Here is a 26,793-nt window from a genome sequence, read left to right as displayed (position 1 = left end):
AAGAACGCTCAGAGGGTTAAACACAACTGCATCGAGGGGTTAACGAGGTTGCAATGGAGAAGCAACTGGGGACAAACAGCGAGGAGAGATAAAGACAGTACAGTCCTGGACTGAAGGCCCAGACACACACACTAAAGAAGAATGAAAATATAGTAACTCTGGAGAGAGTAATATACAGCCAGTATGACCATGACTGGTTAGAAATCTATTCATTGCATTCATGTCGATGTCTCGCATCTCTAAACATAAATCTCTTTCAATGGGTAAGAAATGTGGACTCATACTTTAATAAGCAAAAGGATGCCAGGAGATGGCACCATTGGAGGAGACGACCTACCGCGCCGGCAGTGGACCACTCTGAACCGTCTACGAACTAGGGTCGGTCGCTTTAAAACCTCGATGAAGACGTGGGGCTTGGCGGACAGTGCGGCATGCGAGTGCGGTGACCCTGGGCAGACCGCTGTCCATATAATCACCATCTGCCCCTTATACAGACCACCCTCGGAAGCCAGCCTCTTCGACCTAGGACCAGAGATGCGGGCATGGCTACACGACACCGAGTTGGACATCTAACGTTATACGAAAGAAGAAGCAAAAGGATACGCGTGTCTTTGACTATGACGTCTCTGGTGGCTTTGTGGAACACCATCTGGTAGAAAACGTAGACAATCTGACACACAAACTCATCATCCTCCTGTTGGGCTGAGATGGAAACAGGTAGAGAAGGAAAAGTGGATGACAGAAGGATTTCCCCCAATCAGATATTTTATTTTTTATATTTAAATAACAGTCATTATCCATGTAGGTAGGGGGATGGATCTTGGCTTTTAGTCTCTGGCATTAAAAGCTAATTAAAAAAACACTACATGGTCCATTTGATAGTCCTTGGGAAAGCTGCAGTGTGGGAGTTGGTTCTTACCATTGAGAAGCTCGATGAGAGCAGGAATGATGCCAGACTTGGCCAGCATGGCTGCACACGAGTCATCCATGGAGACGGTGCCGATCATGATCACCACCTCCAGGATGAGGTCATCCTCAGCAGACCCTGACATCAGGGGAAAGTACAAGTCGAGAGGACGAAGTGAAAACACTTGGCCTCTGAAAACGAGTAGAATCAAATAATGCTGAGCCAGGGAAAAGGAGCATTTGGTTCTGAACACACAGAGGTGATGGAGTTCTTTCGACTGCTTTGTCTTAATATTAATGCAGTCTGGAAAACTGCTTTTATAATCAATCAAAGTTTATTTATAAAGCCCAATATCACACATTTTACATTTGTCTCAGTGGACTTTACAGTTTATACAGAATATGAATAAGACACCCTCTGTCTTTGGACCCTCACATCGGACAAGGACGAACTTTCAAAGAAACCCCCCAGTTTAAAGGGGAACACGGAAGAAACCTCGGTGAGAGCAACAGAGGAGGATCCCTCTCCCAGGACGGACAGACGTGTAATAGATGTTGTGTGTAAATTAAAAAGATAATACATTTACAACATACTGTAGGTAGTTCAAATGCTGGAAAACGCATGTCTTTATACTTTTTGCATTGACCTAGCATGGCCCTAGCACCAGGTTGTGTGACCATTTAAAGGCAGTTAGGAATGTCAGGTTAGGATAAACGTGTTCTCTACGTTAGTTTGAACAGCTTTGTTGATTTTAGACTACATTTAGCCAAGTATTTGATTGGCTGTTAAAAAAACAAAACAAATCAAGAACATTGGAATGGAATGTAGAAAAACGAATTTACTGGCTAACTAGTCTAAGTCAAGTGTCAACAGCGTGTTGTAAGGGAGCTGAAACTCTGGTACTGCATTGGCACGAGTATCAAACATACAACACACATGGATCTTATATGAAACATGCCAGGGTTCTCGTTCTTGCTGTTGAATCAGCGTTCACACAATTGAGGCCATAACTACATTGATGTTCCTTCCCCTTTAATTTCCCAACTTTTCTGTCATTCTTCACCATTTGCTATCATGCTGAATGACCTAAAGAAATTGCACAAGACTTTTAATTCTGCTTTTATAAAAGCCAGAACAAGTGAAGCTGAGGTTTGAGGGGTCAGTGGTCATCAAAGGTCCAGACCTAAAGGATAAGGCCCAGACCTAAATGAGTATTCTCTGTCCTCGTGGTCAGTGACACGTCACTGATGAAAGGGTTAAGAGAGAGAGACCAGGCCTCTGGTTTTAAAAGGAGATGGATGATAGAAATGTGGCAGGGTCTTCCTGTATGGATGCATTACTGCGTGTTTTGTTACATTGGTGTTTATAAAATATATCGCAATATTTTCACCATGTAACACAAACTTTAAGAAATATTTCACACACACCTGGTTTCAGTCTGTCTTTCAGGTAGGGCACCAGGTTGAACTCCTTTAGTACAAGCTGCCAGTCCAGGTCGGGGATGGTGAGATTGGCAAGCGTACCCAGAGACTCGATCACAAACTCCTCCGCCTCCTCCTCACTGATCTGAGCTGCCAGGTCACCCACATGGTCCTAAAAGCAGACACGCATATTATCTTTAAATGAGGGATAATATATGGACTAATAAAAAAAAAACAGCATTCAGTTACAGATTTGTTCTGCCAAATTCCTTACAGGTTTATGGCATTGTCGCTACACATTTCAGCTATGCATGCCATATATTATTTTTTGCAGAGTATGGTAGGCTACTCAGATATACCATCAAAAAGGTTTCCCCCCGTGTATGTCCACATGTTTTTGACCCACAGTAAATCTCTCTATATGAATAGATCGCTGTCTGTGTTATAGCGGTTCAAGGAACCTGTCACTCCTATTTTCTTTTCCTGTTTGAATCAAACATTTGAGATTTTGACATCAGGGTTTCTCAGATTCTTTATGTGGTGTGAAGAGAAAGTGTAATGTTGCTGAGGAATCACTGTGTGGGCATGTATTTCTTTGTTTGTTTGTAGCCTTTATTTATCCAGGTAAAAAATCCCATTGAGATCAACGATCTCTTTTACAAGGGAGACCTGCCGATCTTTACCATCTGCTGACTCTGAACAATGAAAAGTCATGCTGTATAAACTACTAGTAATTCCTGTTTGTACTCTAGCCATGGATGTACACTACATTTCTTCTGGTACTCCAGGAAATTGCTATTTTGTGTTTGACTGGACCCTACACTCTTCCATAAGTGGGTCAAAAAGGACCCGTATTAGAATAATATGTGTTTTTATGCAATTTTTGTCATTTTGATTAAGAAAAATCACTTGTATAATATTTAGTATTATATTTTGGTTCACACTAGAAATATTTTATATTTAATTTTTCACTATTTATAATTTTATAATTTTTTTTTTACATTTTGAAAAAAAACGTTTTCGCATAGAATTTTATTTTGTTGACCCACTTATGGAAGCTTGGGGTAGTAATACAAAAACTACAATTTCTTAAAATGTAAATTTCAAATTTGAATGGCATGGTATTACAATGCCGTTATGTGATGACTTTCAAAGAGAAAAGCAAGAACACTCGGAATTAAGTATTATTTTATTCTTTTAAAATGTTTTCCGGATTTCATATCATATAAACACCAAATCCCAGCATGCATTGCGGCTAAAACATCCAATAAACGAGCTTAAAACCATAGCTGAGGATCTTGGATAATCGCTCGAAATGCCTACATCTGTTTCCGGTTATTTTTATTTTGAAATTCAATTCCTGACGGACGCCAAAAAAGCCCGAGATTATGGAATTAAACCAATAAATAAAAGCAAGGATAATTGAGTGTTATTGGTGAGTAAATAACAGTGTGTTATTTTGAAAAGAATAACAAATTAGAAGGAAAAAAAGATTTAAAAATACAGATACAAAACATGTTTTTTGAGGAATAGCTGGAATACGAAATGATAAAAGATACTTCAAGAAAACCAGCTCACCGGGTCAAACAAGACCCACTTATGCATCTAAGGGTTAACGAGATAGACATTAGGCCGCCATGATGCAAACACGTTTTTGAGTTGAATAGACCAGGGACTGACCAGGAAGAGGCTCTTGGTGGATCCGTTGTGCTGAGAAAGGTTTCTGATCATCTTCATCACCAGAACATCCTTTAGCTTCAGAGCACGCTTCATCAATCTCTTGAGACCGTTGCCTAGGGCAGCAAGGAGAAAGAAAGCAAGGACAAAGAGCACATAATATAACCCAACAACATACGGTATAATAAAAGGTCCATATGTTGTGTTCAGTGTCTCTTTGGAGCTCATACCTTCACAGATGATACGCGCATTGCTCTTGTTAGCAGCCAGGTTGATGCAGAGCGAGATGAGCTCCACATCGATCTCCTTCTCCACACAGTCAAACAGCATCTTCATCAGCTGTCAGTTGCACGTTTCAAATGTCAGTGAACAGCTTAATTCAATCGTCGCTGAGAATTAGGATAAATAAATCAACTACACACATAAGTGTTTGTTTGAGTAGGAAGGTGGTTCCCAAAAAGAAACAAAACGTCTTCAGTCTGTGGCTTTGTTTGTGTGCCTGGTTGTGATATGTCATTTTGAAAAACCTCACATTTTTTAAGAACATCCCTGAAGTCTATTTGATTATGTTAAAGCCAAAGAGAGAACAGGAAGCTGAGGAGGGGGGATGGAAATAAAACAGAAAATGATGATATAAAATAAGTGTGATTCAGAAAGAGAGTGTTTCAGATAAAGGCAAGTGTCATTTCTGTCCTCCCTGATACCCTCCTCCTCCTCCTCCTCCTCCTCCTCCTCCTCCTCCTCCTCCTCCTCCTCCTCCTCCTCCTCCTCCTCCTCCTCCTCCTCCTCCCTACCTCTGTCTGTCCGTCTCTCCTGCACTGATTTAACATTAAACAGGAAGAGCTTTGAGCTGAGGGAGGGTGGGGGGGGGCAGAGGTGCACTGCTTCCCTGTGAGGAGTCAGGAATCAGAGAGAGAGGGAGAGAAAGGCTGGGCCGGGCCTGGGTAAGGTATCACATACCAGGGGCCCCGGACCCCAAATCAGCCTTGTCTAGACTCTCTGGCACCTGCCTCTGCTTATTTACCACAGACAGCCACCGGAGGCCCAGTCAGGGCCCAACGCCACGCTGCAGCCTGACCAGCTCACACACCTCCGTCCCCCACCTCCACCTCCACCTCTGTTCCTCTCCTCCCTCCCTCCTGACATCCCCGATCTGGAAAGCCCAAATCCAGCACAAAACGGTGACCCCATTAGAAGCTGGAGAAGGGGAAAGGGGCAGGTCAGTCACTAGCCTGGGTAACCGATACAAGAGAAGAGTCTTAAAACTACTAAATAGGTGAGAGGATAAAGAAAGTGGGGAACTGGGTGAAGCTGTTTGTTATATATGCGTTTTTTCACAGACAAGGCAGTTGGAGGAATATTTTGATATCATGTGTGACAAGAACACGAGGAGAGTTGGACTATTATTGGGGTACATTTGGGATAAAGATACAAATAATATTGAATAAAATAAAAACTGAAACTATGTCCACACTAAACTGATCTCATTTTCTAATAAATGATTTAAGTATGAATATTAGGTTTTGCAAAGGCGTTTTCAAGTGGTTTTACTTAAAGACCTGCATCCACAGGCTTCTTTTTGGTTTAAACAACTTTCTTTCTGATTGCATGACATAACACCTCTGACCACAGTACAATCCTGTTTTTGAAGCACTTTGCACAAATCAATCATATCATTATGTTATGATAAACTCACAATGAATGTATATAACTGTACAAAGTAACTCCTCCTGATGTTATACAACTCCCCAAATAGAGGAGGTTTGTTCTTCTTGATTGTTCTGTCAAACAGTGTCCGTCATTGATTCTCTATCCTCTCCAGTTGGTGGATTGAAGGTAAAAAAGGAGAGAACAAAATGTAGCTTCACATTTTTCTCTGAGCAAAAGATGGATTGATAACATTAGAGAAATGGAGGCAGAGGAGGGTGGTGAGGTGAGAGTGAGCGGGCCTCGGGCGGGGTCGGAGGTCACATCCTGGTCATGCTGCTTGCCCCGCATCCTTTCTACCACGGGGAGAGCCTGGGGTTCAGATCTGCTGCTGACGTGACCTTCTGAACAAACAGCCGACTCTCCCGGCCACATCTGGCCCGCATTTACACCCAATCTCAACAAACAAACACAACGCACATTTAGCTAATCGCCGATGATGAGAGGAGCGACTGACCGGGTCAACTCAATCAGGAGGGAGTGTAACTCAACAAAAATGTTGTGATCGAAAGTTGAAAGAAACACGCCTGAGGCGTGTTGAACTTTAGCTGTGAACTTAATTGTACTGATCATAACTCCAAATCATTTTGGACATAACAGTGCTGATTGTTTGTTGATGGACCAGTTTGGCAATGCTAATGAAGGGTATGTGGAGGAGATACAGAAAAGGATGAAATGAGGAGGTTTGCAGGTTTTCATTGCAGTGCGAGCAAAGACCGTGCAGCAGCGCTTTTGGTTCCAGATGTGGCACGGGTCCCTCCCTTCACTCTGTTTGTCATGCATTCATTCCCGGGTGCCGTTAGCTGCCCATGCTAATGTGTCTGTCTTGGTCTGCTGGCAGTGTACATTAGCCAGTCTTACCTGCGGTATGCAGTCTGTGTCGGCAAACATGGACTTGAATCTGTCGTCCATGCTGATGTGGTACAGAATGCACATGCTGAGCTGTCTCTGGCCCTCGTCAGCTGCAACATAAACACAGGAGGAGGAGAAAAGTCGATGGGTGAATGACTGGTTGTGCCTTTACGCTTCGTGGGATGCCAATGACCACATCTAGGAGAGCTATGTGTTTTTTGAAAATATTAATGAGCTGAATGGCCTTTTTAAGGGAATTCTGTTGGAGGTCAAATTGCATTAGGTGCAGAACCAGCACCAGTCTGCTGCAGTTTCTCAATTTGTCGTGCCTCACAGGCAGCTAAGCAGAGGAAAAACAATATTTAAAAGGTTAAATGTGGATCTTCAGCAGGCTACTGCAGAAGAAAGCAAGCAGCAGCATGCTGCTCAAAGGGACAGTTGTACTAAAATACGTTATTCAGGTTTTGAGATATCCAGATGTCTGTCAAAATCAGGGGAAATGGAATTTACTTTCTGCTACACACAGCAGCTAGGGATAGGTCTGGCAATATATTTGATTTCCCTTTTCTCAAAACATTTGGAGCCACACCAACATGGAATGCATCTACTAAAAGGTATTGTCTATCAAAGCCTGATATATCTTCTTGGTCTGTGCTATAGAGGTCCACTGTTGTGCAGAATGTTTTAAAGACCTCAATGAGCCACATTGTTGCACTGCGAGACCTTTTTCCTTGATTACCATTAACAAATGCGTATTTTTTGTATTAAGCCTCATAAAGAAGGAAGACTATATTTGTGAGAATATAAGATATAAATCTTCAGTTAAAAAACAGTAGCTTACAGCTGAGGGCCACATACTGTAGTTGAAAGAGCATTGGGAGACGGACTAACATGTTTTTGGTTTGGTTCTATACATGGGATTTAAATAGAAAACATATAGAAGGATGCCAGCCTTATTTGAAAAACATCTCTTCTCCCTCCAGAAACAGTGACTGGTGTTAGGATACTCCACAGACCTTACTGAGGACAGTTTACACAGGGACCATTTCTACAGCAGAAAGTAGTTCCAATGAAAACTATGGACAGTCAGGTCTGTTGATTCTCCAGAGAGAGACTGGAACAGTGTTCGTGTAGAGACACATCACGTTGCATTAATAATGTCTTTGCTACTTGGAGGTAGTGGAACAAGCTCAAATCCTCCAAAATCAACACCTTTTGCTCAGCATACAGTCGATCTATTTATTTCAATTAAGGCTGTCAGTCGATTAAAATATTTAATCGCGATTAATCGCATGATTGTCCATAGTTAATCGCGATTAATCGCACATTTTTTATCTGTTCTACCTTAGAGGAATATTTTTCAAGTTTGTAATACTCTTATCAACATATGAGTGGACAAATATGCTTTATGCTAATGTTATTATCATTTGAACAATGACAAATATTCTCATGAATATTAAACAACAACCTCTGAACATTACAAATATTCGCCTCAATTCAACCTGGAACCTCTCTCATTCAATAATACAATACAGTGTGTGTGTGTGTGTGTGTGTGTGTGTGTGTGTGTGTGTGTGTGTGTGTGTGTGTGTGTGTGTGTGTGTGTGTGTGTGTGTGTGTGTGTGTGTGTGTGTGTGTGTGTGTGTGTGTGTGTGTGTGTGTGTGTGTGTGTGTGTGTGTGTGTGTGTGTGATGGATCGTTGGAGCTATGTGCAACTCAAGGCATATGCTCGAACGGGAGCTGCCTGGACGCTGCAATCATGTTGCGCGCACTATCCATGCTGAGTGCGCTGACTTTTCGTACAATGTCCCACTGTCTGGCTACCTGCATAAAGTCAAGTGCTCGGCGCAGTTGTCGGCGAAATGTCGCTCCTCTGTTTTCATTGAAACAGCTCCTTATATCCGTTAGCGCAGCTAGCTAGCACCAGATGCTAACAACAACAATACACCACACGTAAGGTCTCTCTCTCGCTCACTCGCGCCACACATACACACACCCTCCCGGTCCTCCCGATGGCCAGTCGGTGCCTGCCGGTGAGCGTGGAAGTGTGGTCTGCCGCAAGCAGGCAGCAGGAGCGGGGCTGTCAGCATCAGCTTGTAGATGCTATTTTAAACTCGATGCGCTCTGAAACTACAGGGCAGCCGAGGACAAAAAATACACATGCGTTAATCGCGTTAAAATAATTAGTGGCGTTATTTTTTTTTTTTGCGTTAATGCGTTATTAACGCGTTAACTTGACAGCCCTAATTTCAATACATTGTCACTGATTCTCAGTTTCACAATTAAAGACACCTAGAATATGCACACAAGGTGTCATGGCAATGTCATGCATATGTATCCTTTTTATAACTTGTACTTGGAATTGGGTATTGTTGAACTTATATTTCATTCCTTATATGTAGCTATGAATAGCACACTAAACATAATTGAAAATGACACTAAATACAGGCATGACAATGAAGGTATTTCAATTGGTTGAGATGTAGATATTTATTATTTAAAGCATCTATAGAAGCCATTCGTGCCTACTGGCAATGATAAAGGCTATGATTTCCATTCCCCTCAATTGCATTGTAGTGTTAGTAGAGAGTATAGAGTCAGTTATCTTGAAATCAAGATAAATAAAACCAAAACCATTTGCATAGATAGATACTGCTTAATTTCATTTATTGTACTGATCCATAAATATATGTTTAATAAATGTATTACACTCTGGAACTACAGTTGTGTGAGCTTATCAGGCCTCTACAGCAACGTGGAGGAGATAAAGGCAGAATGGATTGAGTGTTAGACTGTCAGTGAGCCCATGACTTTCATGAGTTTGACCTCTGACCAGAGCTGGGGGGAGCTGGAGGAGGAGCCAGCCCGGGAGAATTAACAGAGTACAGACCAGAGTTTGACCCGGGAACTTTTCATTAAGAGAAGTGTTAAGAGAGAGGCTCTTCACTGGAGCAGAACCACCGACAGACCTCCTGTAATGCCCACCAGCCTCCAGAAGCCCGACCAGGTCCAGTTAAAACTGGTCCCAGCCGTGTTCGGTCACTGGCCATACAGGGAGCCTTATCGCCAAGTATAAGATCCAGATGTGCTCAGTGAAGCCCTGGAATCACAGGAGGGAGAGACGGCTTCTAGATTTAATTGGGAAAACAGGAGGAAGCATCAATTTTACTGCCTTTAATAAGTTTAAGCTACTGCTCTGGACCTTCCAGCGCGGCCAGCGATTGGCCAGAACACGTGCTTCTCATTAGTGATCCTTTACCTCAGCCGATACCTTAAAATGCACATGAAAACAACCAAGCGCATACACACGGAGGCAATAAGCTCCTGCAGACCTTACCGACTCACTCTGCTGGTAGGAACATGGAGGATCCTTTCTGGGCGAGGAGAGAGATCACATTAAATGTTCAAAACACTGGTGGGGTTGGGGCAAGAGAGAAAAAAAAGGTGAAGGGGAGCTGTTAAGAATTAACTAGACTGTTCAGGGGCAGTTAGTGGGCTAGCTAATCTCCAATTACAGCCCAGTCTGATTTAAAACCGCCCCAAACTTCGTAAAATTACACCCGCACACATTAGGAGGCGTCTGGGCGAGCTTTTGTGGACAGCGCCATTCCGTTGTTATTGCATTTTCTGGATAAACAAGCAAGCCGGGTTGGGTCTTTGGAGACATCACACACCACATGATGGGGGTGAAATGACCCCACCCTCACTTAATTTGCCTAATTTGTTTTTGCAATGTAATGAAGGTCAACAAGCATTCAAAGAGTTAAAGAAGTTTGGAGTGAGTGAACATTCTGTAAATAGGGCTGCTGCAAATGATTGTCTTTCATTATTAATAATACTTTTGGTTGATTAACAGATTTAAAAAAATGTATTTAGTTTTGCACAAAACATATATATATACTCTGCAGCGCATTTGAAAAGAATGAGAATGTCTGGCAAAACTTGATGCCGATACATCTTCATGTCCAACTAATTTGATTATCATATACTATGTTCTTTTCCTGATCATTTACTAATCTGCTAATTAATATATCACCTATGTAATTGTAAATTAATTCTTTAGTCTTTAATAGTGGAACCCAACAAGGGAAAAAAGATAATCTGATTAAGTATTAAAGGGTTAAGAGGTAAAGAAATGTTTGAATTATATTACAGGCGGTATTTTGGACATACGGATGCAGACAGCTCTTTTCGGTCCGTGCGTACAGTCGACGTGGCATCATTGTCCTGCTTGACGGCCCCTGTGCTCAAAGATTGAAACTTTTAACTGGGTTTTATCATATGTGTATGAGTGAAAGCTACGCACGGATATTTACAAGAAATCTTCATGAATGGACACAAAATGAGCTATGCTGACGCAAAAAAGCCATCGAGTCAAAGTGCCTTTTTTCTCGCCAGACCAACTGCCCAAAACCAATCTTTGGAATGTTTCCTTCCAAATTACTTGAACTATTTTTTTTTTTTTTTTTAATATAGTTCTGTTAATTAACTAAACAATTCATTATTTCTGCCCTTTCTGTAAACATTAATCAAACTTTAAGTTGAGCTCAAGTGTTGATGGGATGGATCTACTGGGATGTGATGATGGTGATGATGACAAGTGGAGGCTCCTGCTCCACTTTCATCTCATCATCAGGGGTCCTGACCTGGGGTCAGGTCTGGATGGCGAGGGTGAAGGCTGATAAACACGCCCCCCCCCCCCTGTCTTCTCTCCTAGAGATAAGACCAAAGTCCTCATGCGTAGAGTGTGTCAGTTGAAAAGGAGGACAGTCGACAGTGAAGCAGATGATTAATGACGCATGGGCTCACATACAGAGGGCATTACACACATACGCAAACACACAAATACAGGCAAACTCAACAGTGTCAAAACTGTGAGCAGGCGTAATATTTCACTGTTAACTTATATTATGTGTGTGCCTTGCTTCCTGTATGAGCAGCCCCCACCCCTCCACTTCCCAAAAAACAGCCCTCCTTCCCTAAATCTCTGAAGACCTCTCCACCTCTCCGGCTCGCTCCTGTAAAAACAACATTTGTGCAGAGGCTCTGGCATGTTATTCTAACAAATATATTACATTAATTATGCGCCGTTACCCGAGCCTCCCCTTGAGAGGCTTCAAAAGGCCTGTCAGATATGATTCTGACTGTGTCACACGACCTTGCGGATGAGACAACGCACGATCGCACGCTCTGCCGATTTCAGGAGGTCACTGCTGTAATGGCCACCAGAGGCCTGGGTGCTGCGTAAAAGCGGCACCTGCAAGTACGCCGCAGTAATAACAGATTAGAGGCTCCACCGCCGGCTGAGGATGGATGAGTGTTTCTTTGTCATGTGTCTGTTTTGAGGAGTGAAATCCTGAAATAGTGATTCCCCTGATGCAAATACAGACAGGACAGCCTCAGTCATACACACACAGATAAATACACACAATGAACCAGCATAAACACAACTACAGGAATACAAACAGTCATCAGTAAACAGTAAGACGTATTACCGAGCAGTGACGAGAATCTGGGAAGGAGTCCTGCCTGGACCATGTGGCTGCGCAGCGTCGTGTCGAAGGAGAGGTTGAGCAGGAGGCGTAGGTTGGTGCTCAGGAGCTCCTCGTGCTCGCAGGGAACCAGCCGACCAAGCTTCTCCACGGCAAACGTTTCAGCCTGCAGACAACGGACAAGTGAAACGAAGACTTTGAGGTTCTGCTCCAGGCGAGAACTGGCACCTGTAACAATGCATAATACTAGCAGTCGATAGGCCAGTATATGAGTCGTGCAACAGCTTGGGGAAGCACAAACAAGTTGCCACCATGCATTTATATTAATATTTGGAAAATGTTTTGTACATGTGTGAGCAGTGTGAGAACAACATTTTTTTTTTTTTTATTGGAATATCGGAACATATTTTTTATAGATCTAAAACCACTAATATTATCAAGCATACTTCATTTAGTTTTAAGCAGTTCAAAACGGTATTTCCCACAAAAGAAAAGACCATAATGGATGACATTTCTACAGCTGAAATGCTTAAAAGATGACGTTTGAAGAGAATAATAAAAAGATAATTTGGTTATCTATTTTTTGCAGACTTAAAATATACATGGGCAGAACGTTTGCATTCAATTATTCCACAAAAAGTTAAAATTGTTTTTACATTATTTGTCAGTCTTAACTGTTCAGACCTGCCACCCATTAACACGCCTGCATTAAATACAGGAAGGTTATGATTTATTTGAAATATGATGAATTAGAACACTCAAATAACATTAGTAAACATGTGCATAACATATTGACATCTTGCCTTTACTTTTCTAATAACCTGGTGACAAGCTTGGACAAGGTTCACATGATCTACAGGCAGGTGGAGGTGTTGAGCTGATGACACGGAACTAAGACTAAAACACAAAGTCACGCCCCAGCGACTCTGTAGAGGAACTCTGATGTGTGAAAAGGTGCACAGCGTGGTGTTGTTTGGAATGCATGCTGTCAATATGACTGTCAGAGTGATGCAGCAGTGCTCGTCAGCCGGTGCCGCTTGTTAACATGCCCGTCTCCCCTCCGCTGTGGTCCCTCCACATCCAGATATCACAGTGACGCAACCTGCTCCCAGTTAAAACGCACTCGCTGCTACTGTGCGCAAAACCAGCTCCAGTCGCACCATCACAAACCAGACCTTGAGCAGCATAATCAACTGCAGCCTGCGTCAATTACCACTGACATTCCCCTTCCATTAGTGACAGCGACAGCAACATAAACTCATCACACTGTTTTGGGAGACATATCTGATTTGGAGAAAGTCACAACACATTTGAGTAAATAAAACCTGATATACAGCATAATTAAGTGATCACTCTTTAATTTAATCAATTAAACACCCATGTCTTTAAATGGAAACATATTTCCCCTTGTGTAAACTGATATACTCAACAGAGTGAAAGTGTTGAAACCACTATTTCCCTGCTTGAGTGGGTCCAAACCCCCTGAAGGGTTCTTTAATCTGAATCAAAGATACACTGAGGGGGAAACAAGGAGATAAAACCAGTTCCTACCAGGGTCTGGCTTTGATAACGTCCTGCAAACTGAGTGAGATTGGAACCAGGTGGGGCTGGATTAGGGGAAGTCAGAGCGCTGAGGTGCCCGTACGAGCGCTGGGGGACACGTGACCAAAAGCGGACATTCTAAGCATTTATTACATTGAAATTTGATAAGCGTGGTTTCAACCGGCATTTCTTCTGGGGGAAGGCCATTTGTCAAAGTGACTTTGAGAGTTTTTTACAGAACAAATAAAGAAAGATTGTTTCCTCTTAACTTTACTAATTGAGTTAAATGTCTCAAAAACAACGTTGTAAAAAACACATTCATTAGAGATGTATAGAAAGAAGATTAGTTGGTAAAAAGTCAAAACAGCACACTGACGCCCTTCATTTCAAACAATGGCTGCCACCGCAGACACTGAAATCATTATTAAAAGTTAGATTCAAATGTTTTGTTATAATCATACATGGTTCTCTCAGTTCTAGACATAATATTATAAGACATTTTAAAGCCACTCATAATTAAAGTAAAAAATATACTGTAATGTGAGAGGTGTTTATTTAAAAATATATATTTTGAGATTTAAAAATGCATGATTAAAATAATCCTACTGCCTATGTTTTAGTAGTTTTAAGCCTTTAGAAATATTTATTTAAGATGAATCCTTTTTCTAGATTAATGAATTAAATTACTTTCAAAAGCCATGATACTGTACATGTCATGTTTGACATAGCAATGAATCAAAGCAACATGAAAAAATTCTAGATCCTTGAAGTCGACACAAAAAAATGATAATTATTAAACACCACCACTGAAGTGGAGTAAATATGTCTCCCCAAACCAATCGGGTAACCATCAAAACATTTTGTTTACCACAGAAGTTACTTTCTACAATAATCTGAAATCCAAATGAAATATCCCTTTGGCTTTCTGAACATTCCAAGTCAGCTTGGAGAAATACATCATGCCTGAAGCACTCTATAGGTGACACTTAATAAAGCTACTATATATCTTAATCAAACGTAACGTAATACGTCACTATACCCAAGAAGTAAACAATGGAAAAAGAGGAATCTCCAACGAGGCGTTCTGGGGCAGCACAGACAGGTCTTTTCTGTGTTAGAGTTTTACTCGCTACGGGGTGTACTTTGAGGGTTTGTGACTCTGCAGACCGTTTACATGCAGAAAAAGCTACATAACACAAGGGGACGGGTAATAACAGGAAAAGCATGACATGGGACCTTTAACAAAAAAATAACTCCCTGTCTCACCATATCATTCTTGTTCTCCAGGAAGATGGAGAGCTTCTTGAGGAAGGAGACAACCACCAACAGCAGCTCCTCGTCCTCCCGGTCCAGGATCTTCACCAGCATGTGGACGATGTTTTTATTCCTCATCTTCAGCTCTGTGCGGGTGTCTTCAGCCAGGTTCAGCAGCAGGCCCAGAGCAACTGCAGGAGGAAACGTGTCAGAGACCACAGGGTCAGGCAGGAAAACGTGGACAGTAATCTCGCTGCAACTCACTTATACTCCCTGGCTGTGTTTTCTTGCTTTTGTAAGTTATATCTATTTTAGTTTAAGTGTGCCTCTTGAGTCCTCGACAAAACATTTTTTAATTGATATTTCATTAGTCAGCCGTTTCTATCAATGTTGAACACGTTGTTTTGTCTATCCATTTAGTTTGAAAAATAAAACAACAGAAGAAAGCAGCAATTGTGAAATTGGAGAAGTTTGAAACAACTATTCTTCTTGATCTGCTTAATAAATGAATTAATCAATAATGCACATCAGGTACATTTTCACATCTTTAAGACAAATGTTGTTAAACCTGCACAAGTGCATTGAACATACATATTCTAGAAGTGTTCCATAAACAAACATGTTCTGATAACTACAGTATGGGATAGATACATTGAACAAAAACGTCTCAACAGTTACCTCTGAGAAGATGCTCTTGTTTGACCAGAAGGCTCTGGTACTTTCTAAAAGACTTCTCATGTTCCTTTTTCAGATTTTGGTTCTCGGAGAATTCTTCATGTGTTATAAGTCAAGGAACTACATTTTATACAAAAAGCCTTAAACAGTGTCATCTTATACTGCATCATTACAAATGTCTCCAGGTTTAGTATTGTGCCAAGCTTGAGTTCCATTTAAAAAACATATTTTATATTTGTATTGGATTTGTTATAGAATGGCTTTCAAATAAAAAAGATGTTCCACTTGTATGACTCTTAAAAAGGATATAGGCCTTTTTCTTCTTCTGTAGTTCGTCTTGCCAGAGGTCGTATCTCTTCAGCTCATGCTCAATAATATTCATACACAGGGCTCCGATCTTGAAATGTGTGACCAGGCCATGGAACTGGGAGAAACTAGAGGAGAAAAATAAGAGGGAGAGAAAGAGAAAAATAACATTTATCCAAAATTGTTTTAAAAACTGAAAAATCCACCTTGATTTGAGGATTCCAGCTGGGAGCTGTCACTAAAATGACCCAATCCGTCACCCCTGAAGTAGTTTACAAAGTAAACTGTCAAAGTCAAAACACATTCAGTCAAACAGTACGTCCTGGTCCGACTTATAATCAGTCCAACTTGAACAGTTCCACAATCCAAACAGCATAACATGGAGATGGAAAGGAGCCAAGAGTGACGATCAGTTTTCAGAAGAACACGTCCTCTCGCTGCCTAAATCAGCTCTGACAGACATTTATGTATTATTCTAGCAAGGGCTAATTGTAGTGTTTCCTAACCCCCAGTTGGAGAGTGAAACTTCAGTACTAGGTATGCTGCCAAAAGGTGGATGACTACTGTAAGAAAGAGGGAGAGCAGTAAAAAAGAAAAGAGAGCAGAGGCAATTGGGGGTGTGGGTCAGTGATGTTACAACATAAATGTATCATTACTGCACACAAGGAGGCAACCATATGGCTCTTAAAAATGTTTAACTGCCTTATTCTGGTTTACTGGCTTTGTGCTGCAAATACAAAAGAATGTGAAGTTGTGTTCTGTTGATTTAAGCTTATTTTCCTTGTTTCAGCTTCTTGGGCCCAATAACAGGGAATTCTTAATACTAGTCCCTTTCCTGTTTACATGAAAATGCAGCCCTTGCATTTTTTTTTCAAGTGTCTTGACTGTCTGACTTGAACACCTTTGAACACCTTTCCAACACCTTTGGGGTGAACTGGATCAACAACTGTGAGCCGGATCACAAAGTATTAAAGTGCACGTTTACAAGCACACGGTTCTGTTTGTACTACATTGGTCGTCTGTCCCTGACAGTAAAAGTCTTTGGCAGTGGGCATGGGTTAATGAATACATGTACATAATGCAGACCCATGCAACCATGAAACATTGAAGACGATAAATTAAGTTTTTAAACGACTTAAGGCAATACTTTAAACCGGCATCCTCAAAATCCACAGCCATGTTGCGTTTAATACCAACTCAACAAATATGGAAGGATTTAGGGATTAAGTACTTTTGCATGTTAACCAGAAAGTTAGCATGACGCTAGTTCCCTTTTTCAAAAGTAACCAAGATTATTTAAATACATTATTGAAAATTGGAATGATAGTTTATGGTACTAGCACAAGTTTGAGGCGTAAATGCAATCAGTGTAGTTATTTAGATATAGAATATGTTAAGCTTGTTTTGACCACATGGATGTAACCATTTTTTTTTTACTAACATTGAGGAAACAGGCAGTGCAAAACTCATTTCCAAGTTTAAGGACTGCAGCACATATAGCACATTTGGATATGTCAAGGTCTTTGTATGCAAACAAAAACAACAAATAAAAAAATAACATAAAAGCGATCACAAACACCCAATATACACTGAACAAAAATATAAACGCAACACTTTTATTTTTGCTCCCATTTTTCATGAGATGAACTCAAAGATCTAAAACATTTTCTATATACACAAAATAACCATTTCTCTCAAATATTGTTAAAAAATCTGTGATAGTGATTACTTCTCCTTTGCCGAGATAATCCATCCCACCTCACAGGTGTGGCATATCAAGATGCTGATTAGACAGCATGATTAATGCACAGGTGTGCCTTAGGCTGGCCACAATAAAAGGCCACTCTGAAACGTGCATTTTTGCTTTATTGGGGGGGTCTGGGGAGGTCCGAAAACCAGTCATTATCTGGTGTGAGGGGTAGGAGTAGGGTTAGGGCAGCGTTTCTCAAAGTGTGGGGCGCGCCCCACTGGTGGGGCGCAGAGATGTGATAGGTAGGTCGCGAAAAAAACAAAAACAAAAAAAAAATTCAAATTTTTTTTTTTTACATTTTTTTTTCACATTTATTTATTATTTATACACTGGTGGAATATCAAAAACAACGGCCCGCCCGGGGTGCAAAACGTATCAATGAAAAGCGACCCTCTACCACACAAAACAACACCTGTAGATAACCCAAGTTGTGTTCTTTGAAATTGAAAAGGATATTGTGTTTGTTACTTTCGTTGCAGTTGTATGTCTTAAGTGTAATTTGGCATGCTTTTATTTTGAAGGCAAGTTTACGCTGTTGACAGTTGTTGTTGCTATGGAAACAAGAAACGTTTCACAGCGGGCGGAACTTGTCATAAAGTCCGCGATAATAAAGTCCACCCATTTAGAGGGAAGATATGATTGGTCAATTGTACTGTCATTTGACATTACTCTCGTTCAGTTACTATAGCTGGCCCTCTGTGAATTCATAGCTGGACGTCCAATCAGCTCCTGTCTTCACAGACTCGCAGAGAGGAGCTTCTTTCATTTAACCCTTCACATTCAAACAGAAACTGAATAGGCAGATTCAAAGGATTTAATTCTTTGGAAATGTTATTTTAAATACAATTTAATCAAGTTATTTTTGGTAAAACTATTGACAAATATTACTAAAAACATATTTAAAAAAAATATATAAAGAAAAATATAATTTGTTTTAATGTTTTTAAATATTATTTTGTAGAATATCTTAGGCCCTCAGAGACAGGCTCGCCACTGGTAAAAATCTCTCATACACACGTGTGAAACGCTCTCACAGACACACACAACAGCGTTGCAGTCGGGAAGAAAAGCAATGTGGAGCGAGAGAGAGAGAGAGAGCAAGAGAGAGAGCACACCTTTATCTATTTAATAAAGTTGTACAAAATAAAGTGAGAAATCATTCCAATGTGTACTATAGGACAGTAAAAAGTTTAAAAGGGGAGTGATTAGTCAAATATGCATAAATAAAAAGAAAGAATGCTAACTAGGTAACATAAGATAAGAATAAACAAGTTTAAATGATTTGTTGTGATCATATTCTAAAGATGTTTGGATTATTGAAAAGTATACAGCTCCCTTTCATCAGTGTTGAGAGCTGTATCCATAAATTCATGTTGGGCTCAAAGTAGGGCTGCTCGATTATGGCAAAAATCATAATCTCGATTATTTGGGTCAATAATTGATATCACGATTATTAAAAACGATTAACCATTTAATTTGAAAAACATCAATTTATTGAAGAAAATAATTTGAAAAGTATGTTTTTAACAGTTGATTACCCTGAACTTTAAGTATAATTCAACTGAAAAACCTATTTAAAAAATAAATAAAATCGTTTTATTTCGATTATGTTGTTTTCATAATCGTTGCAAGCCAAAATCGTAATTGCGATTAAAATACGATTTAATTGAGCAGCCCTAGCTCAAAGTGCACCAGATTGATGCATTTAACTTCAACATTTAAAAGAAATCTTCCTGGGGGTGCATGCCCCCGGACCCTCGAGGATCTGACGTCCACCACCAAATAAAGCAGGTTAAAATAATTAAATTGCATACATTTTAGTAAACACTGAAAACGGGTCCCACAGACCCAAACAGCACTCAAAGGTTAAAGGTAGCATATAATAATGTTAAAATGTGCTAAATATATACACTGCAAAAAAAACAAAAAAGAGGAGTAAAAGTAGCTCACGACTTGTTTTATTTTTTGAAAGTAACCCTCATCCTAAAAAAAGTTGGAGACCCCTGTTATAGAACGATACATTTGACAATTTTAAGCTTGGCCTACCATTTTATTGGAGCGATGAGGAACAGGTGGGGCTTGAAAAGGCCCACCTGTTCAAAGTGGGGAATGACAGAAAAAGTTTGAGAACCACTGGGTTAGGGTAGTGTTGTGAATCGAGTGGCCTGTGTTCGTCGTCCATAACATACACCTGCCCATACCATAACCCCACCACCACCATGGGCCACTCAATTCACAACATTACCCTAACCCTAACCCTACCCCTCACACCAGATACTGACTGGTTTTCGGACCCCCCCCAGACCCCCCCAATAAAGCAAAACTGCACGTTTCAGAGTGGCCTTTTATTGTGGCCAGCCTAAGGCACACCTGTGCAATAATCATGCTGTCTAATCAGCATCTTGATATGCCACACCTGTGAGGTGGGATGGATTATCTCGGCAAAGGAGAAGTGCTCACTATCACAGATTTTTGAACAATATTTGAGAGAAATGGTTATTTTGTGTATATAGAAAATGTTTTAGATCTTTGAGTTCATCTCATGAAAAATGGGAGCAAAAACAAACGTGTTGCGTTTATATTTTTGTTCAGTGTAAATAAATCAGAAGCTGAAACTTTGGGTTTTTATAGAAAAGCAGGTTTACCTGGAGAAGCAGAAAAAGACATAGATGATGGTTGTTGCCAGGTCCACGCTCTGCTTCCAGTCCTCCCTCAATACTCTGGCCAGGGCTCCAATGGCCGCCTCTGTCGATGGCGAACAAACAAAAACATGTCAATAAAGACACAGAAATTAAGAAAAGGTCAAACAAAGAGAAGGCAAGATAATAAGGAATGACTACAGATGAGAAAGTAAAACAAAAGTGTCTGTATGTGGAATTCAATCAGAGTCAGATTGCGCAGAGGGCGGTGCAGCTGGAGGTTAATTTGAAGAAGCGTGGGGGAATGCGATGAGGTCGGAGGCTCCTGAGGATTTTGAGCGATGGGTGCTTCTCAACCTAAAGACGTGCGTCCCAAGGTTTGTCTCCGCTTTCCACCCTGACCCCATTCCTCTGGGTTCACACGAACACTCTGCTATTATGCTATTATCAACATTGGACCGGTTGATGCGGTGCGGCAGACAGAGTGAGCAGACGACGCGTTATGACAGATACAAATGAAGCTGTACCATCTCACCGAGGCAGCACAGGATGATGGCTTCGTGCTGTTGTGAGAGAAACAGCCCGGTTGTCACGGAAGGGAGCAGAAGTGAAGCTGAGCTTTGTTTTCTTTAAAAGGGGAGCAGAGAGGACATGCTGATACAAGTCAGACACTCAAGCAATACTCTATCAAAACAAAACGTTTTTGTAAAAAAATCCAGTTTTAGCTTGAGAATTTGGAATATGGCTGCACTTTTCAACTTTAGCTATTGGATCCACTTTCAGGAAAAGTTTCTTTTCAGAAAATGAACACGTTCTGAATAATTGAGCATCAAAGTTCATCCTTGACTTTTTTAGAGCTGTCAACCACATTTCAAGATCTTCCTCTGGAGATGGAGTCTGCTCAGATGTCACACAGATAGTCATCATACCAACAGTCACTGGATGGCCAGAAACAGACGAAGGCCATTCACATGCCTTTCCCTGCATGCGCTTCACAACAGTTTTGTCAAACAGCTTCAGTATGTAAAGGGACAGAAATAGTACAAAATGGACAGCGGAACGCAGAGGCGGATCTGTTTATACTACATTTGGGGTCTGCTTATAACAACATATTGCAGACCGTTGCTGACCGTTGCTGACCTTCGCGACCACATTCATGTTAAAACTTGATATTGTTATTTAGAAATTGTTCACATAATACTTAGTAAAATGGGAATCCTTTTATTAAGAGGAAAGTTACATTTCATGAAATATCTTTTATTTATCTTTTATTTTGTGCTCTCTTGTACCCTGAAGTGATCAATATGCCAGTAGAACTTGGTCTTGTTAGAAATGTTTTGATACCACTGCCTAAACAATACCCGAGACCTGAATTATACTTGTGTACTGCCAAATACTACTTCTACTACTAGGCCGTTGTGTCCATGGGCAAGACACTTCACCCTAATTTGGTCCTGTGGGTATTGTCCACAGTAATAACTGTTATATGTGTAATATGTCGTGTAAAGCGCTTTGAGCACCTGGAAAAGCGCTCTAATAAAAATGTAATGAATTATTATTATTATTATTGTTGACGCTAAAAGAAGCAAAGTAAAAAACAGGGTGGCTAGCTATACATTTTTGCTTTTAAAGTGTTATGGCGTTAAAAATGGGAAGTCCAAAATTGTGAAACAAAAGACTATGATTGGTTGACACTTCACCGCGTCATTGGACGCTGAAAAAAAGTGTGAGACCAGCTCAACTATCATTTGTAGTGACAAAGGTTGCACATCAATTTGTCGACTTATGTCATCAGTTTCTATTGGAAATGACTAGCTTTGTCGCCATACTGTGAACAAAGCAACGCTACACTTTAGATCAGGGGGGTCAAACTCAATTTCATCCCGGGCCACATCAGCATTATGGTTGCACTCAAAGGGCCGGTTGTAATTTTAATTATATATAAATATACATTTAAGCAATAGCTCACGACAGGCCGTGGTATATGCTCATTATATTACAGCTAAGGGGCGTGGTTCGGCCCGACGCGAAGCAGACAGTTTGCTTTTCAGCCCAACGGTATACTGTTTTTCTCAGACGCGGAGGGATACTGACTTGTTGTGAAAAGTAACTTACGATTCTACCCGTGGTATACGCTCAGTATATCACGGCTAAGAACCAATCAGATTGCTTGATTTGACTTGTCCGTTTTATAAATGTAAATATATAATATATATGAAATAATGTATTCTATTACATTGTTGGCCCTGCATTGGATTATTATCAGTTCTGGTAATACCTTCCTAGATAACTACGTCTGAAAGCAGAAGTCTAGGGCAAATCATTGAAAGTAAATATTCAACAATTACACCAATTGTATTGTATATTATGTTCTTTGCAAGCTCTTGCGGGCCACATAAAATTAGGTCGCGGGCCGGATTTGACACCCCCTTGAGTTTGACACCCCTGCTTTAGATGATTCAAATCTGAAACAAAGCTGGAATGTACCAGACATGGTGTGTCAACCTAAGTTACTTGACCATTTGACAGATTAAATGTAAATATGGACAACATGCTGTAAATGTACTTTCGCTGCACGACGCAGTATGTATTCAATGTACCGTTCTGTATGAGTTCCTCCAGGTTGTCTGGGTTTCGAGCTAGTTGGAAGATGAGGGTGGCTCCTCTGATCTTCTCCTGGATGTCTTCATACAGCAGCTCCACATACTCATCGATGCTGTTGATGCTTGCCTCCTCGTCCAGCTTAAGGGGAATGAAAGGGTTAAACATAGTGAGGACTGGCAAATGTCTTCAGAACTGTTTTCACAAACATATTGTACTGTAAAGCTTAGCTTCTACCTCCACTCCTGTGTAAGGTTTGAGCTCTCGAGATGAGATGTGTTTCTTCTCTTGGTTGTCTGTGAAAGGTTCAATTCAGCATCACAAAGACAAATTACTTCCACGTATACCTTTTCCTAAGAAAAGTTGTGTTACTACAGACACATCTATGTTGTTATAAAGTAGTGATTATAAATACCATTTGACTGTTTTCTGTTTTGCAAATAAAAGAGCAGCTGCTCCACCTCGAGGAGTTTGGAAGAGTGAATCAGTCGACATTCCTCCACGACCTTTCGGGCCAAAGAGGCCGTATCTGTGTGGGCGTTCAGGCTTTTCAGACGAATACTGTAGGGAGCACAAACATATAGATCAAGGGAAATTACAGCTTTTGAGAATAACACTGGCTCTCAGACTTATAGAAGAAATTGAAATCATGATACAGAATCAGATTGATATTGTTTGACACACAATCATAATTTGTCTTAAGTTTGATTCTCACATTTTCTGACACTCTTTGCGTTCTCCAACCATTGGGATCCCCAGCTCTCCCAGGACAGTGGCCTCCACCTCATATTGAACGATAAGAGCCCTCTCAGTGGGGTGTACATCGAGAGTACAGCCCTTTACTTTCCTGTTGGTCATAAAGACACAAAGTAAGCTAAACTCAAATATGTATTCCAACAGTATAGCACAGTAATATAAAATACATTAATATTGCTTATAGGCTAAATATAGCAGATGTACATCTGTGTACTCGATAAATGGTATGTGTTTGAGAAATTGTGTATGATGTGTTTGCATACAGTTGTGACGACATTTGCCAGTCCTCACTGTGTTTAACCCTTTCATCTCCCTTCAGCTAAACAAGGAGGCAAGCATCATGAGAAATACTCTGCTTCTTTGAATACCCGTTTATCCCTTGTGTCAGGGTCATGATTAAGAAGAGCTAACCAGATGATGTCAGAATCATCAGAAGGGTTTTTAAAAACATAAACTATTTGGGACTTTAATTATGACATATTTATCATAAACATTTTGCAGCTGATGAATGTGTGGCTTTTTTTGGTATAATTAATTCATATCTAAAATAATATTGTGGCTAAAGTTGGAAAATAATGTAGTTTAGCAAAAAATATAAAATGTACCAACCGATATGCAATTACCTGAGCTAATTACAAGTACTTTCAAACGTTAGATGATACGCAGTTTTAATACTAAATGTAATTTAGTTAATTTTCACTCATATTTCAGATTAATTCACCATCTTCCCCTGAACATACACATTAGAGTATTTTTGTAGGGGTGTAAAAACAAACAAACAAGCAAGACAGTATTGTTTAATAAACCTGAATCGTTGTCATTAGTTTAGTTACTAATTTCGATGGTGGCTGCAGGTTTTTTCATTGATAACGTTACGTCACGTTTAATCGATTTTTCTTTACGTACACACCCTCAGACAGATCCTACTAATATGATGCTAACTGTAGTGTTGTTAATTCTGTTCTTGCACAGAAATACATTCAAATTTGTAACACGAATATGTGTAACAGAGTTAGTTTAGCAGTCACTCATTTAAATGTCCCGTTAGGCTATCACTGAACAGCTGAGCATCCTGCTGCCTCATCGACCTGTTCCCTCACGGTGCAAACGTAAACAAGCTAGCGTTAGCAGCCGTTACCTTTTCAGATACCGTGGATCCCCTGTTTGCAAACTGTCCATTTAAAAAAGGGGGAAAAGCTCACGTTAAAATATCCTTATTCCTAAACGGGACCCGTTGATGATGGGTAAAACAGGGCGGATGTTTTATCTATGCAGCTTGTTGCTAGGGCGGCGACCCAGCTCCCAGCATGCACTGTAGCTACAGCAGGCTAGCACTGCTGCCACCTGTAGACAAGGAGGACCAAGCGAAAAATAATTACGTGTGTCAAGTATGAAATGCCAAATTAACTCAAATACTGTCAAACGAGAACATTGGGGTACTTTACTTAAGTATCTTCTATAAACCTATTTTTACTTCTACAGAGAGGGAAATAGTGTACGTAAAAGCCAGACTATGAAAAAAGGTATTTGACTCCTTAAATTACTTTACACATTTAGATTGTTGTATTCAAAATGCATTAAGATTTAAAAAAATAAAACATGAACGTTTTAGACTTGAAACAATATGTTGAAAAAATATTGCAAAAAAAAGTGATAGCATCTCAATGAGAAAATTGACTTTCCTTCTAGTCACCAAGCACATTTGAACCCGTTAAGCCCTGAGCCTGTTTTTCAGGTATCAGGATCGAAAATGACATTCCCAGAACAAATTACCATATCTTCCCTTCTAAAAGGGTTAAATTAATAATCTTTTTTCTCAAAGTAATGATAAACCTGTGAGTTGGATGTAGAAAAGTCAGAATCAATATAGATGTTTTTTATTTGAAAGAAAATTCAGATTGAACATAGTAAAAAACTGTAAATAAATAGTGTCCGTCCAAAAATTCTTTTTTACTTATAGTGAAAACTACCCTTGGATGGTAGACTAAAAGCTTTAGGAATCCAAAGTACAACATATAATAAGTACCCTGTATTAAGATTGATGCAAAACAAGTGACATTTTACCTTTTTAGAGAGGTTTAGCAAAAAGAACTCCACCTCTGAGGTGATTTGGGTGGAAATGACCGTTTTTACCGTTTCTCTGGAACCCATTGGTCGATTTTGGTGATTAACATCTCTTTTTGACCGTTAGAGCCAATAGAATCAAAGGGGAATTTCCCCATACACACCATGGATGTATAATAAGAACATACACACATGGTAATACAAATAAGGTGGGGGCTTTGCGCATGCAGGTTTGCATCAGAGTGAACCCATCTCTTGCTCTGACATCTGGAAACGGAAAAGCAGGTTTATTGCTTATGGATCAGAAATCATTTCAAAGGGACACAGACACATTGGATTAACCTATGGATTAACTAAAGCAGCGTTTTTATCGTTTTAATGCCATTGAAGACCACTTTTGACCAGACAACGACCAAGGTGAGCCATGTTGTCGTTTTAGCTACCTAGCGTGCGTCACATGTTTTGATGTCTGTTCTTGTTAATAGCTTTGCGAGTTCTTATCGTGGAGTGATGATGTATGTACCCATCGATTCTGCGTGCAGCTACGATAAGTAATAAGGGTGTTATGAGTGAGTTTCTGTGCAACACTCCGTTAGCATTTTTCGCTCGTGGCTAATTCATAGACTCAGCGCTAGCTTTGTGTTTTTTTTTGAAAAAATAAATAAAAATTATCGGTTAGCTGAGTTTCTTCCCATTACATGGATATAAAACATTCATAGTTTATTGAATATTAAGATGCCCTCAGACGCTGTTTCCTGCAGATGACGCGTTTTCCCCCCGGTATATCGTGGTTGCGGTGTAGAAGAGGTTTTCAGGCTCTGGTTTTAATTGAACATTCATTATTTTTTACAAACCAATTATTCAATTAATGGACAACATATTCAATACTCAATTAAAAAAATCATTAGTGAGAATCTCACAAGTTACACAACTACCAACTACAGCATTTAATCTTGCTTTCACATGAATACATGAGTGATACTAATAATCAAATGATTGCACATGTTACATTATTACACTCACAGCCTCGGACATTTATCAATTAGTATTTTTCTTACATTTTCATGATTTTACCTACTTTACTTTTCAACATAAATATACTGAATGCTCAGTCAGAGGATTACAAAAACTATTACAATTTCACAGCAGA

The 26,793-nt window shown here is 40.2% G+C and overlaps 1 protein-coding gene across 1 annotated transcript in view; it reads right to left on the bottom strand.

Moving 5' to 3' along the window:
- Positions 1–24,891, bottom strand: part of kifap3a (kinesin-associated protein 3a) — a 35,457-nt gene extending 10,566 nt beyond the window's left edge. The window contains exons 1-16 of the mRNA XM_034081577.2: positions 24,718–24,891; positions 23,539–23,670; positions 23,239–23,384; positions 23,061–23,119; positions 22,823–22,964; positions 20,229–20,328; positions 15,837–15,961; positions 15,531–15,629; positions 14,865–15,043; positions 12,060–12,222; positions 6,574–6,674; positions 4,236–4,344; positions 4,009–4,121; positions 2,335–2,500; positions 920–1,045; positions 604–702 (exon numbers count right to left, since the gene is read on the bottom strand). Of these exons, the coding sequence (XP_033937468.1) occupies positions 604–702; positions 920–1,045; positions 2,335–2,500; positions 4,009–4,121; positions 4,236–4,344; positions 6,574–6,674; positions 12,060–12,222; positions 14,865–15,043; positions 15,531–15,629; positions 15,837–15,961; positions 20,229–20,328; positions 22,823–22,964; positions 23,061–23,119; positions 23,239–23,384; positions 23,539–23,670; positions 24,718–24,758 (1,900 nt within the window). The 5' untranslated portion in view covers positions 24,759–24,891. The remainder of the gene's footprint in view (positions 1–603; positions 703–919; positions 1,046–2,334; positions 2,501–4,008; positions 4,122–4,235; positions 4,345–6,573; positions 6,675–12,059; positions 12,223–14,864; positions 15,044–15,530; positions 15,630–15,836; positions 15,962–20,228; positions 20,329–22,822; positions 22,965–23,060; positions 23,120–23,238; positions 23,385–23,538; positions 23,671–24,717) is intronic.
- Between the last annotated feature and the right edge of the window lie 1,902 nt (positions 24,892–26,793).

This window comes from Pseudochaenichthys georgianus, chromosome 4, assembly GCF_902827115.2.
Source record: "Pseudochaenichthys georgianus chromosome 4, fPseGeo1.2, whole genome shotgun sequence".
NCBI lineage: Eukaryota > Metazoa > Chordata > Actinopteri > Perciformes > Channichthyidae > Pseudochaenichthys > Pseudochaenichthys georgianus.
Note: the sequence above shows the minus strand (reverse complement) of the source record. Positions and strands in the feature narration are given on the sequence as shown.